General features: G+C 41.0%; 2 protein-coding genes across 3 annotated transcripts; both read right to left on the bottom strand.

Moving 5' to 3' along the window:
• Window positions 1–658: 658 nt before the first annotated feature.
• Window positions 659–9228, bottom strand: LOC140565907 (uncharacterized). Of its 2 annotated transcripts, XM_072692158.1 has the most exons (7): window positions 9127–9228; window positions 6228–6359; window positions 4485–4574; window positions 4091–4245; window positions 3203–3250; window positions 2892–2996; window positions 659–1690 (listed from the first exon to the last, which is right to left on the bottom strand). In XM_072692158.1, the coding sequence occupies exons 2-7, from the start codon at window positions 6307–6309 to the stop codon at window positions 1544–1546; spliced, it is 627 nt and encodes a 208-aa protein (XP_072548259.1). In that variant the 5' UTR covers window positions 6310–6359; window positions 9127–9228; the 3' UTR covers window positions 659–1543. The 2 variants fall into 2 exon arrangements, with proteins under 2 accessions (XP_072548259.1, XP_072548349.1); XM_072692248.1 differs by lacking the exon at window positions 9127–9228 and having other exon boundaries at window positions 6228–6423.
• Window positions 9229–11834: 2606 nt separating this feature from the next.
• On the bottom strand, window positions 11835–16697 carry LOC140537131 (uncharacterized). The gene is made up of 6 exons (XM_072659341.1): window positions 16510–16697; window positions 14766–14855; window positions 14372–14526; window positions 13482–13529; window positions 13175–13279; window positions 11835–11999 (listed from the first exon to the last, which is right to left on the bottom strand). The coding sequence occupies exons 1-6, from the start codon at window positions 16589–16591 to the stop codon at window positions 11835–11837; spliced, it is 645 nt and encodes a 214-aa protein (XP_072515442.1). The 5' UTR covers window positions 16592–16697.
• Window positions 16698–19922: the final 3225 nt, after the last annotated feature.

The raw sequence follows: 19922 nt of genomic DNA, 5'->3' as shown, positions 1-19922 counted from the left end.
GGTATTGATGGCAGGGTTGGGGTGAGATATCTGGGTTTGGAAAGTTGCCACTGTTGGGCCCTTGAGCTAGGCCCTAATCCCCTGGTGCCTATTGCTAGTGTGTGTGTTTACTGCATGGCTGGGTTAAAGGTGGAGGCCAAAATCCATCTGTGTCCAACACAGTAATTGATACTAATGGTGAATATGGAGGTCTTGTCTTATTGATCAAATGTCCAGATGTTAAAATCTGTTCAAAAAGACACAGCTTCTTAGGGGTGTCCTCTTTTTCCCACATGACCGTACATCAAATACATGTATTTATCAATATATAGACAATAGTTGCAGTCATTCAAAAGCCTTGAATCTCCAAAATATAAGCTTTACATAAGAAGGAAAAATCCTTATTAGCTCTCAATGGAAGTCAAGGTAGACATTATTACTTAGAGTCATGTTGGAGCGTTTCTATTGGTCCGTTCATCATGAAATTCGGAGACAGTATAAAGAACAACTGCAGATTCACATTATGGAGAAAAGTGAAAAGTGACACAGCGACAATACATAGCATACACACAGTCAGGTCCGTAAGTATTTGGACAGTGACACAACTGTTCTGTACTGTTGTATCTTTATCTCTGTAGACAATCCCAGTGGATTTGAAATGAAGAACTTAAGATGTGACTGAAGTTCAGACTTTCAGCTTTAATTCGAGTATTTTCAGAATTCCAGCCATTTTTACACAGTTCCTCCATTCACACAGACTCAGAATCAGACTATTACCTGATAAGCAGTTTAATGGTCAGGTGTGGCCTGTTCTCTCATTATCTCATCACTAATGAAGCACATACGAGGTCTGGAGGTCTGTAGCTAACACTGGCCACTTTATTAGAAACACCTCGTTCTTCTACTTATATATCAACTCTGATCAGTGGTGTGAAAACTGCAGTGACCCTTATCCACCACCAGAGGGTCCAATTAATATTCTAATAATTCATCTACTATGGCTAATTAAGAAGGAGCTAAGAGCAGACCCATGCTGGTCTACAAATATCTCCCCCAACTTTAAACCTCCTTGCTTGGCTATTACTTAGTCTGATCGCTTAGTCTGATCATTTACTTTGATCACTTAGTCTGATAATTTAGTCTGATCATTTACTTTGATCACTTAGTCTGATCATTTAGTCTGATCATTTAGTCTTGGCTTACTCCAGCTTCAGGTTTTGGAGGAGATAATAACTGAAGCTGTAACCTGAAAGTCTATGCTGCCCTCTGGTGGTAATCAGGGGTCACTGTAGTTTACAGTACATTTACAGTCACTGAATTTCCTAAATCAACAACAGGGGAGTCTAATCGTCCACACACCCTTCACACACCACGCTGCTTTCTCCTTATTTTATAAACCTGAAAAGAAACTGAGATCATGGTCATGATCATCACTGGATCATTAGAAAAAGCAGAGGCTTGGTTATTAAGGGTGTAAAAGCAGACTGTGAGATGTACCGTAGTCTACTCAGATTACAGTCTACTGCTCAGGGAATGAAGGTGTTTTCACATGGAACTTGCAACATTACTTTGGTCCAGGAGGTCCAGGAGGTCCAGGTGGTCCAGGTAGTCCAGGTGGTCCAGAAAATCCACGTGGTCCTGCTGGTCCTGTGGGTCCTGCTGGTCCAGGTGGTCCAGGTGGTCCAGGTGGTCCAGGTGGTCCAAATAATATCTGTAAAACAGGATGAACTGGGGTATTTCATCAAAAATTGAATAAGCTAGAGAAAAGTTCCTCAAGCCGATGTTCAGAACATTAATATATCTAAACTGTGTTATGATTCAGGGCCTGTTCATTTCCTGTTAATGAACTTTTAATGAAGTCAACAGCTGAATATCCAATCAAATACAAATACAGTTCAATTACAATTCTGTTTATTTCTGCAGTATTTATGGTCAGTATCTCACTCTAAACCTGACCAATTGGCCACTATATTAGAAACCCCTACCCTGTGCTTTCAGTCACTGGCCACTTTTTTACATTTACATTTATTACATTTAGCAGACGCTAAATCTTATCCAGAGCGACTTACAAGGTAACTCGTATTACAGAGGTGGGCTAATGTAGTGTTAGGAGTCTTGCCCAAGGACTCTTATTGGTGTAGCGCAGCATAGTCACCCAGACCGGGAATCGAACCCTGGTCCACCAACAAAGGCCATTAATATTCTAATAATCCATCTCCTAGGCTAATGAAGAGCAGACCCATGCTGAAGCTCACTCATTCTGACGGAGGCTACAAACCCTAGACTTCAGATCTACAAGCATTTCCCCCACCTGTGGAGCTCCTCACTTCTGTCCATCTTTAATAACTCGTCGCATTTTATGGCATTTATGGCATTTAGCTGACGTTCTTATCCAGAGCGACTTACAAGGTTACTCGTATTACAGAGGAGAGCCAATGCAGTGTTAGGAGTCTTGCCCAAGGACTCTTATTGGTGTAGCGCAGCACAGTCACCCAGCCCGGGAATTGAACCCCAGTCTCCCACGTGGTGAGGTAGCTCACCAGCAGGTAGTGGTGTTATCTGTTGCGCCACACCAACCACCAACCACCAACCAATCTCGTAGTCCCGCCCCACATCACTGCTTTTAATGATGGCCACGGTCTCTGAGCACATGAGCCCTACGGGTTCAGAAGAGCCTCGGTTTTCCCTCTACTGCTCTCCTTTTGGAGCCGCCATGAGAAGGAACCTCATCCATCATCATAACACACAGATCTGATTGGCTGAGTAGCATCAAGTGTGATACATATACACCGCATGTGATTGGTCTGTAAGTGGCCTGGTTTTACAGTTAGTCGGTTTTAGGTCCTGGTCCAGAGAGGACAGCGTCTGATTCTGCCTATTAGTGACCTCTGCTGTAAGCCACGCCCCTTTACCTCGTGCTGGTGCTCACACACCCAGCCTTGCTCTTCTCCAGGGGTGAAAGGCGTCTCCAAGCGTACCGGATCACCCACCAGTTTACACCCACTCAGACTCTCATCCTGTAGAGTTACAGCTGCAGTCAGTTCATCATCTCACCCAGAGCTCTCTGCTACACACACACACACACACACACACACACACACACACACTCACACAAACACACTCACACACACACCTTTACTGTTCAACACCATTATTGTGTTTTACACCACTGAGCTCATCAGTGATGTCATCAGTCGTACCCTACACTGGGGTTGAAGCTCACCTCTGCAACCAGCAGCCTTCTTCCTTTAGCCTGAGTAATCAGCCAGTCCTGCACACACACACACACACACACACACACACAGTGCATTTAAAGTAGGCATTACAGGGTGGTTGCTATGGTGTTGATATGTATGTGTTAGGTCATTTCTAGGGTATTGCTGTGTGGTTGCTAGGGCGTTGCTAGTTTATATTTATGGAATACTATGAGCAATAATAATAATAAGATGAACTGTCAGTTGGCTTTATGAAGCCAGTTTAATCATGTAAAAATGAAGTTGCTAGGTAATGTTTATAGGACGTTTCTAGGGTATTGCTAGGTGGTCATTTGGGTGTTGCTAGGTATAAGAAATGTGCTTTCTAGGGTGTTCACAGGTATGTGTTAGGTGGCATTACTAGATGTTTGCTATGTGTTTGTTAGGTAGTTTCTAGCTATTGCCAGGTGGTTGACATGGTGCTGCTAGGTATTTGTTAGGTGGTTTCTATGGTATTTCTAGGTGGTTTTTAGGTGTTGCTAGGTTTCTGGGGTATGGTGTTGCCAGCTTTTTGTTATTGGGTTTCTATGGTATTGGTGGTTGCTAGTTTATATTAAAGAATAATAAGAGGATGAACAGTAAGTTTGGTTTGTGAAGCAAATTTAATGTACGAATGAGGCTCAACTAGTCATCATTACTGTAGTATAGTAGTATATGGACAGTACTGTATTTAGTGCAGGGTATTCCTATGTGGTTGGAAGGGTGTCACTACGTATTTGTTAAGTGGTTTCTAGGGTATCGCTGGTGGTTTGAGGGGTGTTGCTAGGTATTTGTTAGTGACTCACATACGTGCTCTCATAATATGAATCTGGTGACTAAATATAGTTACTATCATCGTTACACAGATGGTAAATTACCCTCAGTTTCGGTGTTAAAACAGCCAGTCTGATGTTGTCTGCTTTGGCGCTACAGTAGTTCCCTGCTTTAGAACAGTTCCCTTCTGCCTCCCAGATGAAGTAGAAAGAATTATCATGAAGAAGCCACACCCCTTTATTCTCCTCCAATCCCAGCCCTGAAAAACAACACACACATAGCAAACCCAGTGATCAACCCTCATCAGAACTGAACAACAAACGAGGTACAGATGGAGAAGGTTGAGGATCAGTCTGACTCTGACCTGAACTGACCTGACTTTATGACAGGCCTGCACAGAAGCTTCAAACTAGGAAGTTATGCAAATACTTAGACGAGCTGGTTCATCTGAGAGGAGCCTCCAAGGTACAATATTATCTAAAAGACTAAAAGACTTACTGAAAAGTCCAATCAGGATCAATATAACGATCAGGAACAGAGAGTTGAAGACCAACAGCATCACCATCAACTTGGTGCCCCTTGCTGACTCTGTTGGAGAGATGGATAGAGGTGGAAGTCAGTAGGCATCAAAATTAGCCACAATTATCAGTGCTGTCAAGCCATTAAAAAAATAATCTAATTAACTACAAGCTTTTTGATTAACTAATCTAAATTAATCACATTCATCACTTTTAGTTATGAAAGTATAGGCTTGTTGGGATTGGGTTCCCGCTGCTACGCCTAATTTTGATGAATTGGATCCTTGGACCTGGACTAGCCCTCGGTCCTCTACCCTCAAAACTGGTCTACAATCCATATTCGCAATCCATTTTGCAATAGAGTTTGTTAGTTGGTCTCTGGTAGTCTTACTTGTCTGCGTGTGAAGGCCTGGTCCAGTGTGGCTTGACGAGGTTGGCTGCTAGCTGTAGCATCATGCACTGTGCTGGATTGGACCTCCGGTTTCATGGATAAGTGCTTTAGGCTGAGGTGATATTTCAGGCTGGAAGTTCTCCGGTTGTACGAAAATTCCTTGCTGCAGAAACTGCAGAGCACAGTGCTTCTATATAAAGCTCTGTCTGGGTATTTTTTAAAGGTAAGTGCGCCATTAAGGGGGTCAGGTAGAGCGGTTCTGTTTGCCTCCATTGTGTTGTAGTGATCAAAACAGCTGATGATGCACCAGGTCACCAAGGAAGCAATTCATTAGCGTAATTTTTTTCTTGCATTATTTTAATTAATTGAAATAAACAATTAACGTTAATTTGACCAGTAATTATCATTAAAAAGAAAAGGTGAAAATACTGCTACTGCTTTGACAGATCACATGATTGTGTATGTGTTCATTTGGATAACTGTTTGACAATACTACAAGAAGGGGTCAGTGGTTCTGAGCCAGCCACGTTCATTTTCTCCCTGTGTGATCCAGGAGTTTCTGCCACTTCTTAAGAAACTAGAAGACAGTCTCTCATAAGAGGCCACTAGATGTAGTTACTGATGCCATTGACAGAAGATGGAGGCTTTGGATGATTTCCACTGCTTAATTAGTAGCTTCCTGACTACCATGATAGAGGTCTCGGACCTCTGAGCAGATAAGAGTCCTGTGCACCAACCATCTCTAACTATATCAATATGTTATTGTTTCTACACTCACTGTCCATCCTACCAGCTCCACTGACCGTACAGCAGCAGTGTGTCTCCATCTGTCTCTCTGCAGACTCTATTATCAGCCCCCCTTCAGCCTGTTTATTCTTCAGTGGTCAGGACCTCACAGGACTGACCACTACAGAGCAGACTGTAGTATTTGGGTGGATGGTCATTCTCAGCAGTGCAGAGACACTGACTGACCTGGTGGTGGTGAGTGTGTTAGTAGTGTGTGTTGCACTGCTGGTGGTACAAGTGGATCAGACGCAGCAGTGCTGCTGGAGTGTTTAAACCCATCAGTGTCACTGCTGGACAGAGAATAGTCCACCAACCAGAAATATCCAGCCTACAGTGTCCTGTGGGCAGCGTCCTGTGGGCACTGATGAAGGACTAGAGGATGACCAACACACACTGTGCAGCAGCAAATACAGAGCTTCTGTCTCTGCCTTTATCTTCATCTACAAGATGGGCCAGCTAGGTAGGAGTGTCTAATAATAAAGAGTGGACAGTGAGTGGACAGAATGCAACAGTTTCTACATGGTGCTGGGTAAGGCTGCGTCTCACCGTTTGGTGGGTGTGTGTTCTTCACTACTGGAGGATGGTAGAGAGTCTGGTACACGTCCTCAGTCCTCGCTGACATCTCCATCCTGCTCCTGTAGATCTTCCTCACACTAGAGAAGTTTCTTCAGCTTTCTTCTAAAAGAGAAAAACAGCAGGAGCTCTAAACTCACTCCTGACCTCCACCTTTCAGAGCTTCACACACAGGAATCTCCAATCAGATCCAATCAGCAGAGTGAGCTCCATGTGTCAGATCCACCACACCTTTACTTTACAGAACCTCGTATTTAACAGGTAGAGGAGATACTTTCTGACACATGAACTGAAGGGTAGCCGAGCTTCATCCAGTCTGAAGGAACAGAGAGCAGCATAAACAGACTCAACACAACATTCACTGGTTGAAGGAACATCACTGAAACATCTCAGAGCAGGTGAGTTAGTTTTCAGTGGAGGGGAAACCTTTACTTGGTTAAAAAATTATTTGCTTGGTTAAATGACTCTAGTTAATTAAAAGGTTCTTCGCTTGGTTAAAAGATTCTTTCCTTGGTTAAAAGATTCTTTGCTTGGTTAAAAGAATCTTTGCTTGGTTAAAAGATTCTTCGCTTGGTTAAAAGATTCTTCGCTTGGTTAAAAGATTCTTTGCTTGGTTAAAAGGTTCTCTGCTTGATTAAATGGTTCTTCGCTTGGTTAAATGGTTCTTTGCTTGGTTAAAAGATTCTTTGCTTGGTTAAAAGGTTCTCTGCTTGATTAAAAGATTCTTTGCTTGGTTAAAAGAATCTTTGCTTGGTTAAAAGAATCTTCGCTTGGTTAAAAGATTCTTTGCTTGGTTAAAAGATTCTTCGCTTGGTTAAAAGATTCTTTGCTTGGTTAAAAGGTTCTCTGCTTGATTAAAAGATTCTTTCCTTGGTTAAAAGATTCTTTGCTTGGTTAAAAGATTCTTTGCTTGGTTAAATGGTTCTTTGCTTGGTTAAAAGATTCTTTGCTTGGTTAAAAGGTTCTCTGCTTGATTAAAAGATTCTTTGCTTGGTTAAAAGAATCTTTGCTTGGTTAAAAGAATCTTCGCTTGGTTAAAAGATTCTTTGCTTGGTTAAAAGATTCTTTGCTTGGTTAAAAGGTTCTCTGCTTGATTAAATGGTTCTTCGCTTGGTTAAAATGTTCTTTGCTTGGTTAAATGGTTCTTTGCTTGGTTAAAAGATTCTTTGCTTGGTTAAAAGGTTCTCTGCTTGATTAAATGGTTCTTCGCTTGGTTAAAATATTCTTTGCTTGATTAAATGGTTCTTTGCTTGGTTAAATGGTTCTTCGCTTGGTTAAAATATTCTTTGCTTGATTAAATGGTTCTTTGCTTGGTTAAATGGTTCTTTGCTTGGTTAAAGCATGGAAGACATGGAAGTCTAGGAGCATCACAGGAGCAATCGAGTCGTTTTAGGCTGATGATGACGACATAGGAAAGATTGCAGACGTTAAAATACAGACAGTGTTCAGTTCTGCTCTAAAATGACATGATTAAAGGTGTTTCTCTAGGTGTGAGTTTAGTTAGATTACCCCATCCCTCAGGATTGTGGGTCAGTGGTGTCTCAGTGGTTAGAGCACGAGGTATTGATGGCAGGGTTGGAAACCTCGAAGCCTAGGAGCATCACAGTCTTTTCACCACCGTGTTGCTCAATGTAGAAGTCAGTAATTCCTCTTTTGTTTTGTATGATTTTAAGGTCATACTAAAGATATAAACCCCCCAAAAAAGTTTGGAAGTAAGATCTTTTTTTTTCTGATTTGCATCGCGTGTAGAAGAACTTGGTTTAAGGTTTAACGAGGTTTAAGGGTAGTGAGTCAGCACACTGCACGAGCACTGACAACCCAGATAATCAACTTCTTAAATGATTCCTTACTTGGTAAAAAAAGATTATTTGCTTGGGTAAAAGATTCTTCGCTTGGTTAAAAGATTCTTTGCTTGGGAAAAAGATTTTTTGCTTGGTTAAAAGATTCTTTGCTTGGTTAAAAGATTCTTTGCTTGGGTAAAAGATTCTTTGTTTGGGTAAAAGATTCTTTGTTTGGTTAAAAGATTCTTTGCTTGGGTAAAAGATTCTTTGTTTGGTTAAAAGATTTTTTGCTTGGGAAAAAGATTATTTGCTTGGTTAAAAGATTCTTTGCTTGGGTAAAAGATTCTTTGTTTGGTTAAAAGATTCTTTGCTTGGTTAAAAGATTCTTTGTTTGGTTAAAAGATTCTTTGCTTGGGTAAAAGGTTCTTTGCTTGGTTAAATGACTCTAATTAATTAAATGATTCTTTGCTGGGTTAAAGGTCTCTTTATTTGATTTGACTTCGTTTTTAATTCTTTTCTATTGGTCATTAGATGTTTTTAGATCAGAATCAGAAATACTTTATTGATCCTAGAAAGGAAACTGCAGTTGTTGCCGTGTTTTGTGGTGATTCATGGTGTTAGTGTGGCTGTTTGTTAGGTTTGTTGTTCCCTCAGTGTTTGTTCCTGATACTTCGGTTTCCTGTTTGCTTTATTTTATTTTTTTTACTTCTAATAGTGAGAAATAGTAAAAGTATTTCATGTTTGAAAGATTATAAATCTATAGATTTGTATTTATTCTTATTTTAATATCCTCACAAAAAGGTTTTGGGGGTATATTCTCAGTTAACTGTTTTAAAATTATTATTGTTATATATGTATTATTATACTAAGAAGTAAAAAATCCCAAACTGTCCCATTTTACTAAGCTTAACCCTTTTTAGATGTGCACTGTAACCTTTCTGGACATTACCCGGAGGAGCTGTATGTGTGAACGCAAATGCCCTGACCAGTTGTATGGGACGTTACCGACTTCATCTTGCCGACCCCATTTTTTCGAAGTGGCTGCTACCTCTAATCTAACCGAATGTGAGTGTATCACTGTGTTCACCTACCGTTCACTGCCGGCGCTCTGAGCGGAGTCGTCTTCAGGCCTTCTAAAAACAGTAAACCTTTCAGCTACAGGTAAAAATGTCCTCCTGTAAATCTTTCTTACAGATGTGGTACGTTGGTTGCGTTTGCTAAAGCATGACAGGATGAGTTCAGGAGAGTGGTTCTAAAGGATATGACAGATGTGTTGCAAAATCCAGAACTTCCCATGACGAAATGATGCTATGCTGTGGTTCAAAAGCAGAAGTTCTGTCCTCTTTTTGAATCTCGATCAGTCTGAATCTCTAGTCTCCTTCTCTAGAGTCTTCCTGATCTGACCTACACCTCATTGTATCCCCATTATCTGCTGATTCTCACCTTTTCTCCACAATGTGAATCCGGCAGGTGTTCTTTGTACTGAATTTCTGGATGATTGAAGCAATAGAAATGCTCCAAAATGACCTGAAATACAGTCTTTCTACATTAACAGTTCAGAAGGTTTGTTCCTCCTTCTGTGAAGCTGATGTTCTGGAGATATGGAGGTTTTTGCATGACTAAAACTGACAAAATACCTGTTCATACACTTAAACAGACAATAATTGACACTTTACTTTACTTTAATAACAATACATGCACATATTTATTCAGTATTGTCATCTGAATAAAGGTGTGCAGCATATTCATAATCATAATATAATAATCATGGTGTAGAATAACTTAATATACTGTAGTCATGGCGGTGATGGTCAGAGTAATGAGAGGAATGATGGGTAATAGTGGTGATAATAATAGTGGCAGATAGTTAAGAGTCCATTTAGGTTTAACATGATCATTAGACAGGTAGCAGTGGTAGGAGGGTGTGCAGCTGCTCTGACATGGGGGGTGGTGGCAGGGGAGGACCTGTTTTTTACTGTTATTATTGTAATTATTGTACTGTATTACTGTGCTGTATTGTGTAACTGCTACTGGCTGCTAAAGTTCCTTTGGGATCAATAAAGTATCCATCCATCTAATAAAAACAACTGACTAAGGTCAGCACTGTTTACCTCAAGCACTCACCCCATCTTCAGGAGGACGGTGGAGTCGGTTTAGGCCGATGATGACGACGTAGGAAAGATTGCAGACGTTAAAATACAGACAGCGTTCAGTCCTGCTATAAATTGGTAGGTTACCTCCATCCCTCAGGATTGTGGGTCAGTGGTGGCTCAGTGGTTTGAGCAGGAGGTATTGATGGCAGGGTTGGGGTGAGATATCTGGGTTTGGAAAGTTGCCACTGTTGGGCCCTTGAGCTAGGCCCTAATCCCCTGGTGCCTATTGCTAGTGTGTGTGTTTACTGCATGGCTGGGTTAAAGGTGGAGGCCAAAATCCATCTGTGTCCAACACAGTAATTGATACTAATGGTGAATATGGAGGTCTTGTCTTATTGATCAAATGTCCAGATGTTAAAATCTGTTCAAAAAGACACAGCTTCTTAGGGGTGTCCTCTTTTTCCCACATGACCGTACATCAAATACATGTATTTATCAATATATAGACAATAGTTGCAGTCATTCAAAAGCCTTGAATCTCCAAAATATAAGCTTTACATAAGAAGGAAAAATCCTTATTAGCTCTCAATGGAAGTCAAGGTAGACATTATTACTTAGAGTCATGTTGGAGCGTTTCTATTGGTCCGTTCATCATGAAATTCGGAGACAGTATAAAGAACAACTGCAGATTCACATTATGGAGAAAAGTGAAAAGTGACACAGCGACAATACATAGCATACACACAGTCAGGTCCGTAAGTATTTGGACAGTGACACAACTGTTCTGTACTGTTGTATCTTTATCTCTGTAGACAATCCCAGTGGATTTGAAATGAAGAACTTAAGATGTGACTGAAGTTCAGACTTTCAGCTTTAATTCGAGTATTTTCAGAATTCCAGCCATTTTTACACAGTTCCTCCATTCACACAGACTCAGAATCAGACTATTACCTGATAAGCAGTTTAATGGTCAGGTGTGGCCTGTTCCCTCATTATCTCATCACTAATGAAGCACATACGAGGTCTGGAGGTCTGTAGCTAACACTGGCCACTTTATTAGAAACACCTCGTTCTTCTACTTATATATCAACTCTGATCAGTGGTGTGAAAACTGCAGTGACCCTTATCCACCACCAGAGGGTCCAATTAATATTCTAATAATTCATCTACTATGGCTAATTAAGAAGGAGCTAAGAGCAGACCCATGCTGGTCTACAAATATCTCCCCCAACTTTAAACCTCCTTGCTTGGCTATTACTTAGTCTGATCGCTTAGTCTGATCATTTACTTTGATCACTTAGTCTGATAATTTAGTCTGATCATTTACTTTGATCACTTAGTCTGATCATTTAGTCTTGGCTTACTCCAGCTTCAGGTTTTGGAGGAGATAATAACTGAAGCTGTAGCCTGAAAGTCTATGCTGCCCTCTGGTGGTAATCAGGGGTCACTGTAGTTTACAGTACATTTACAGTCACTGAATTTCCTAAATCAACAACAGGGGAGTCTAATCGTCCACACACCCTTCACACACCACGCTGCTTTCTCCTTATTTTATAAACCTGAAAAGAAACTGAGATCATGGTCATGATCATCACTGGATCATTAGAAAAAGCAGAGGCTTGGTTATTAAGGGTGTAAAAGCAGACTGTGAGATGTACCGTAGTCTACTCAGATTACAGTCTACTGCTCAGGGAATGAAGGTGTTTTCACATGGAACTTGCAACATTACTTTGGTCCAGGAGGTCCAGGAGGTCCAGGTAGTCCAGGTGGTCCAGAAAATCCACGTGGTCCTGCTGGTCCTGTGGGTCCTGCTGGTCCAGGTGGTCCAGGTGGTCCAGGTGGTCCAAATAATATCTGTAAAACAGGATGAACTGGGGTATTTCATCAAAAATTGAATAAGCTAGAGAAAAGTTCCTCAAGCCGATGTTCAGAACATTAATATATCTAAACTGTGTTATGATTCAGGGCCTGTTCATTTCCTGTTAATGAAGTCAACAGCTGAATATCCAATCAAATACAAATACAGTTCAATTACAATTCTGTTTATTTCTGCAGTATTTATGGTCAGTATCTCACTCTAAACCTGACCAATTGGCCACTATATTAGAAACCCCTACCCTGTGCTTTCAGTCACTGGCCACTTTTTTACATTTACATTTATTACATTTAGCAGACGCTAAATCTTATCCAGAGCGACTTACAAGGTAACTCGTATTACAGAGGTGGGCTAATGTAGTGTTAGGAGTCTTGCCCAAGGACTCTTATTGGTGTAGCGCAGCATAGTCACCCAGACCGGGAATCGAACCCTGGTCCACCAACAAAGGCCATTAATATTCTAATAATCCATCTCCTAGGCTAATGAAGAGCAGACCCATGCTGAAGCTCACTCATTCTGACGGAGGCTACAAACCCTAGACTTCAGGTCTACAAGCATTTCCCCCACCTGTGGAGCTCCTCACTTCTGTCCATCTTTAATAACTCGTCGCATTTTATGGCATTTATGGCATTTAGCTGACGTTCTTATCCAGAGCGACTTACAAGGTTACTCGTATTACAGAGGAGAGCCAATGCAGTGTTAGGAGTCTTGCCCAAGGACTCTTATTGGTGTAGCGCAGCACAGTCACCCAGCCCGGGAATTGAACCCCAGTCTCCCACGTGGTGAGGTAGCTCACCAGCAGGTAGTGGTGTTATCTGTTGCGCCACACCAACCACCAACCACCAACCAATCTCGTAGTCCCGCCCCACATCACTGCTTTTAATGATGGCCACGGTCTCTGAGCACATGAGCCCTACGGGTTCAGAAGAGCCTCGGTTTTCCCTCTACTGCTCTCCTTTTGGAGCCGCCATGAGAAGGAACCTCATCCATCATCATAACACACAGATCTGATTGGCTGAGTAGCATCAAGTGTGATACATATACACCGCATGTGATTGGTAAGTGTAAGTGGCCTGGTTTTACAGTTAGTCGATTTTAGGTCCTGGTCCAGAGAGGACAGCGTCTGATTCTGCCTATTAGTGACCTCTGCTGTAAGCCACGCCCCTTTACCTCGTGCTGGTGCTCACACACCCAGCCTTGCTCTTCTCCAGGGGTGAAAGGCGTCTCCAAGCGTACCGGATCACCCACCAGTTTACACCCACTCAGACTCTCATCCTGTAGAGTTACAGCTGCAGTCAGTTCATCATCTCACCCAGAGCTCTCTGCTACACACACACACACACACACACACACACACACACTCACACAAACACACTCACACACACACCTTTACTGTTCAACACCATTATTGTGTTTTACACCACTGAGCTCATCAGTGATGTCATCAGTCGTACCCTACACTGGGGTTGAAGCTCACCTCTGCAACCAGCAGCCTTCTTCCTTTAGCCTGAGTAATCAGCCAGTCCTGCACACACACACACACACACACACACACACACAGTGCATTTAAAGTAGGCATTACAGGGTGGTTGCTATGGTGTTGATATGTATGTGTTAGGTCATTTCTAGGGTATTGCTGTGTGGTTGCTAGGGCGTTGCTAGTTTATATTTATGGAATACTATGAGCAATAATAATAATAAGATGAACTGTCAGTTGGCTTTATGAAGCCAGTTTAATCATGTAAAAATGAAGTTGCTAGGTAATGTTTATAGGACGTTTCTAGGGTATTGCTAGGTGGTCATTTGGGTGTTGCTAGGTATAAGAAATGTGCTTTCTAGGGTGTTCACAGGTATGTGTTAGGTGGCATTACTAGATGTTTGCTATGTGTTTGTTAGGTAGTTTCTAGCTATTGCCAGGTGGTTGACATGGTGCTGCTAGGTATTTGTTAGGTGGTTTCTATGGTATTTCTAGGTGGTTTTTAGGTGTTGCTAGGTTTCTGGGGTATGGTGTTGCCAGCTTTTTGTTATTGGGTTTCTATGGTATTGGTGGTTGCTAGTTTATATTAAAGAATAATAAGAGGATGAACAGTAAGTTTGGTTTGTGAAGCAAATTTAATGTACGAATGAGGCTCAACTAGTCATCATTACTGTAGTATAGTAGTATATGGACAGTACTGTATTTAGTGCAGGGTATTCCTATGTGGTTGGAAGGGTGTCACTACGTATTTGTTAAGTGGTTTCTAGGGTATCGCTGGTGGTTTGAGGGGTGTTGCTAGGTATTTGTTAGTGACTCACATACGTGCTCTCATAATATGAATCTGGTGACTAAATATAGTTACTATCATCGTTACACAGATGGTAAATTACCCTCAGTTTCGGTGTTAAAACAGCCAGTCTGATGTTGTCTGCTTTGGCGCTACAGTAGTTCCCTGCTTTAGAACAGTTCCCTTCTGCCTCCCAGATGAAGTAGAAAGAATTATCATGAAGAAGCCACACCCCTTTATTCTCCTCCAATCCCAGCCCTGAAAAACAACACACACATAGCAAACCCAGTGATCAACCCTCATCAGAACTGAACAACAAACGAGGTACAGATGGAGAAGGTTGAGGATCAGTCTGACTCTGACCTGAACTGACCTGACTTTATGACAGGCCTGCACAGAAGCTTCAAACTAGGAAGTTATGCAAATACTTAGACGAGCTGGTTCATCTGAGAGGAGCCTCCAAGGTACAATATTATCTAAAAGACTAAAAGACTTACTGAAATGTCCAATCAGGATCAATATAACGATCAGGAACAGAGAGTTGAAGACCAACAGCATCACCATCAACTTGGTGCCCCTTGCTGACTCTGTTGGAGAGATGGATAGAGGTGGAAGTCAGTAGGCATCAAAATTAGCCACAATTATCAGTGCTGTCAAGCCATTAAAAAAAATAATCTAATTAACTACAAGCTTTTTGATTAACTAATCTAAATTAATCACATTCATCACTTTTAGTTATGAAAGTATAGGCTTGTTGGGATTGGGTTCCCGCTGCTACGCCTAATTTTGATGAATTGGATCCTTGGACCTGGACTAGCCCTCGGTCCTCTACCCTCAAAACTGGTCTACAATCCATATTCGCAATCCATTTTGCAATAGAGTTTGTTAGTTGGTCTCTGGTAGTCTTACTTAGTCTGCGTGTGAAGGCCTGGTCCAGTGTGGCTTGACGAGGTTGGCTGCTAGCTGTAGCATCATGCACTGTGCTGGATTGGACCTCCGGTTTCATGGATAAGTGCTTTAGGCTGAGGTGATATTTCAGGCTGGAAGTTCTCCGGTTGTACGAAAATTCCTTGCTGCAGAAACTGCAGAGCACAGTGCTTCTATATAAAGCTCTGTCTGGGTATTTTTTAAAGGTAAGTGCGCCATTAAGGGGGTCAGGTAGAGCGGTTCTGTTTGCCTCCATTGTGTTGTAGTGATCAAAACAGCTGATGATGCACCAGGTCACCAAGGAAGCAATTCATTAGCGTAATTTTTTTCTTGCATTATTTTAATTAATTGAAATAAACAATTAACGTTAATTTGACCAGTAATTATCATTAAAAAGAAAAGGTGAAAATACTGCTACTGCTTTGACAGATCACATGATTGTGTATGTGTTCATTTGGATAACTGTTTGACAATACTACAAGAAGGGGTCAGTGGTTCTGAGCCAGCCACGTTCATTTTCTCCCAGTGTGATCCAGGAGTTTCTGCCACTTCTTAAGAAACTAGAAGACAGTCTCTCATAAGAGGCCACTAGATGTAGTTACTGATGCCATTGACAGAAGATGGAGGCTTTGGATGATTTCCACTGCTTAATTAGTAGCTTCCTGACTACCATGATAGAGGTCTCGGACCTCTGAGCAGATAAGAGTCCTGTGCACCAACCATCTCTAACTATATCAATATGTTATTGTTTCTACACTCACTGTCCATCCTACCAGCTCCACTGACCGTACAGCAGCAGTGTGTCTCCATCTGTCTCTCTGCAGACTCTATTATCAGCCCCCCTTCAGCCTGTTTATTCTTCAGTGGTCAGGACCTCACAGGACTGACCACTACAGAGCAGACTGTAGTATTTGGGTGGATGGTCATTCTCAGCAGTGCAGAGACACTGACTGACCTGGTGGTGGTGAGTGTGTTAGTAGTGTGTGTTGCACTGCTGGTGGTACAAGTGGATCAGACGCAGCAGTGCTGCTGGAGTGTTTAAACCCATCAGTGTCACTGCTGGACAGAAAATAGTCCACCAACCAGAAATATCCAGCCTACAGTGTCCTGTGGGCAGCGTCCTGTGGGCACTGATGAAGGACTAGAGGATGACCAACACACACTGTGCAGCAGCAAATACAGAGCTTCTGTCTCTGCCTTTATCTTCATCTACAAGATGGGCCAGCTAGGTAGGAGTGTCTAATAAAAAGAGTGGACAGTGAGTGGACAGAATGCAACAGTTTCTACATGGTGCTGGGTAAGGCTGCGTCTCACCGTTTGGTGGGTGTGTGTTCTTCACTACTGGAGGATGGTAGAGAGTCTGGTACACGTCCTCAGTCCTCGCTGACATCTCCATCCTGCTCCTGTAGATCTTCCTCACACTAGAGAAGTTTCTTCAGCTTTCTTCTAAAAGAGAAAAACAGCAGGAGCTCTAAACTCACTCCTGACCTCCACCTTTCAGAGCTTCACACACAGGAATCTCCAATCAGATCCAATCAGCAGAGTGAGCTCCATGTGTCAGATCCACCACACCTTTACTTTACAGAACCTCGTATTTAACAGGTAGAGGAGATACTTTCTGACACATGAACTGAAGGGTAGCCGAGCTTCATCCAGTCTGAAGGAACAGAGAGCAGCATAAACAGACTCAACACAACATTCACTGGTTGAAGGAACATCACTGAAACATCTCAGAGCAGGTGAGTTAGTTTTCAGTGGAGGGGAAACCTTTACTTGGTTAAAAAATTATTTGCTTGGTTAAATGACTCTAGTTAATTAAAAGGTTCTTCGCTTGGTTAAAAGATTCTTTCCTTGGTTAAAAGATTCTTTGCTTGGTTAAAAGAATCTTTGCTTGGTTAAAAGATTCTTCGCTTGGTTAAAAGATTCTTCGCTTGGTTAAAAGATTCTTTGCTTGGTTAAAAGGTTCTCTGCTTGATTAAATGGTTCTTCGCTTGGTTAAATGGTTCTTTGCTTGGTTAAAAGATTCTTTGCTTGGTTAAAAGGTTCTCTGCTTGATTAAAAGATTCTTTGCTTGGTTAAAAGAATCTTTGCTTGGTTAAAAGAATCTTCGCTTGGTTAAAAGATTCTTTGCTTGGTTAAAAGATTCTTCGCTTGGTTAAAAGATTCTTTGCTTGGTTAAAAGGTTCTCTGCTTGATTAAAAGATTCTTTCCTTGGTTAAAAGATTCTTTGCTTGGTTAAAAGATTCTTTGCTTGGTTAAATGGTTCTTTGCTTGGTTAAAAGATTCTTTGCTTGGTTAAAAGGTTCTCTGCTTGATTAAAAGATTCTTTGCTTGGTTAAAAGAATCTTTGCTTGGTTAAAAGAATCTTCGCTTGGTTAAAAGATTCTTTGCTTGGTTAAAAGATTCTTTGCTTGGTTAAAAGGTTCTCTGCTTGATTAAATGGTTCTTCGCTTGGTTAAAATGTTCTTTGCTTGGTTAAATGGTTCTTTGCTTGGTTAAAAGATTCTTTGCTTGGTTAAAAGGTTCTCTGCTTGATTAAATGGTTCTTCGCTTGGTTAAAATATTCTTTGCTTGATTAAATGGTTCTTTGCTTGGTTAAATGGTTCTTCGCTTGGTTAAAATATTCTTTGCTTGATTAAATGGTTCTTTGCTTGGTTAAATGGTTCTTTGCTTGGTTAAAGCATGGAAGACATGGAAGTCTAGGAGCATCACAGGAGCAATCGAGTCGTTTTAGGCTGATGATGACGACATAGGAAAGATTGCAGACGTTAAAATACAGACAGTGTTCAGTTCTGCTCTAAAATGACATGATTAAAGGTGTTTCTCTAGGTGTGAGTTTAGTTAGATTACCCCATCCCTCAGGATTGTGGGTCAGTGGTGTCTCAGTGGTTAGAGCACGAGGTATTGATGGCAGGGTTGGAAACCTCGAAGCCTAGGAGCATCACAGTCTTTTCACCACCGTGTTGCTCAATGTAGAAGTCAGTAATTCCTCTTTTGTTTTGTATGATTTTAAGGTCATACTAAAGATATAAACCCCCCAAAAAAGTTTGGAAGTAAGATCTTTTTTTTTCTGATTTGCATCGCGTGTAGAAGAACTTGGTTTAAGGTTTAACGAGGTTTAAGGGTAGTGAGTCAGCACACTGCACGAGCACTGACAACCCAGATAATCAACTTCTTAAATGATTCCTTACTTGGTAAAAAAAGATTATTTGCTTGGGTAAAAGATTCTTCGCTTGGTTAAAAGATTCTTTGCTTGGGAAAAAGATTTTTTGCTTGGTTAAAAGATTCTTTGCTTGGTTAAAAGATTCTTTGCTTGGGTAAAAGATTCTTTGTTTGGGTAAAAGATTCTTTGTTTGGTTAAAAGATTCTTTGCTTGGGTAAAAGATTCTTTGTTTGGTTAAAAGATTTTTTGCTTGGGAAAAAGATTATTTGCTTGGTTAAAAGATTCTTTGCTTGGGTAAAAGATTCTTTGTTTGGTTAAAAGATTCTTTGCTTGGTTAAAAGATTCTTTGTTTGGTTAAAAGATTCTTTGCTTGGGTAAAAGGTTCTTTGCTTGGTTAAATGACTCTAATTAATTAAATGATTCTTTGCTGGGTTAAAGGTCTCTTTATTTGATTTGACTTCGTTTTTAATTCTTTTCTATTGGTCATTAGATGTTTTTAGATCAGAATCAGAAATACTTTATTGATCCTAGAAAGGAAACTGCAGTTGTTGCCGTGTTTTGTGGTGATTCATGGTGTTAGTGTGGCTGTTTGTTAGGTTTGTTGTTCCCTCAGTGTTTGTTCCTGATACTTCGGTTTCCTGTTTGCTTTATTTTATTTTTTTTACTTCTAATAGTGAGAAATAGTAAAAGTATTTCATGTTTGAAAGATTATAAATCTATAGATTTGTATTTATTCTTATTTTAATATCCTCACAAAAAGGTTTTGGGGGTATATTCTCAGTTAACTGTTTTAAAATTATTATTGTTATATATGTATTATTATACTAAGAAGTAAAAAATCCCAAACTGTCCCATTTTACTAAGCTTAACCCTTTTTAGATGTGCACTGTAACCTTTCTGGACATTACCCGGAGGAGCTGTATGTGTGAACGCAAATGCCCTGACCAGTTGTATGGGACGTTACCGACTTCATCCTGCCGACCCCATTTTTTCGAAGTGGCTGCTACCTCTAATCTAACCGAATGTGAGTGTATCACTGTGTTCACCTACCGTTCACTGCCGGCGCTCTGAGCGGAGTCGTCTTCAGGCCTTCTAAAAACAGTAAACCTTTCAGCTACAGGTAAAAATGTCCTCCTGTAAATCTTTCTTACAGATGTGGTACGTTGGTTGCGTTTGCTAAAGCATGACAGGATGAGTTCAGGAGAGTGGTTCTAAAGGATATGACAGATGTGTTGCAAAATCCAGAACTTCCCATGACGAAATGATGCTATGCTGTGGTTCAAAAGCAGAAGTTCTGTCCTCTTTTTGAATCTCGATCAGTCTGAATCTCTAGTCTCCTTCTCTAGAGTCTTCCTGATCTGACCTACACCTCATTGTATCCCCATTATCTGCTGATTCTCACCTTTTCTCCACAATGTGAATCCGGCAGGTGTTCTTTGTACTGAATTTCTGGATGATTGAAGCAATAGAAATGCTCCAAAATGACCTGAAATACAGTCTTTCTACATTAACAGTTCAGAAGGTTTGTTCCTCCTTCTGTGAAGCTGATGTTCTGGAGATATGG

This window comes from Salminus brasiliensis, chromosome 1, assembly GCF_030463535.1.
Source record: "Salminus brasiliensis chromosome 1, fSalBra1.hap2, whole genome shotgun sequence".
Taxonomy (NCBI): Eukaryota; Metazoa; Chordata; class Actinopteri; order Characiformes; family Bryconidae; genus Salminus; species Salminus brasiliensis.
Note: the sequence above shows the minus strand (reverse complement) of the source record. Positions and strands in the feature narration are given on the sequence as shown.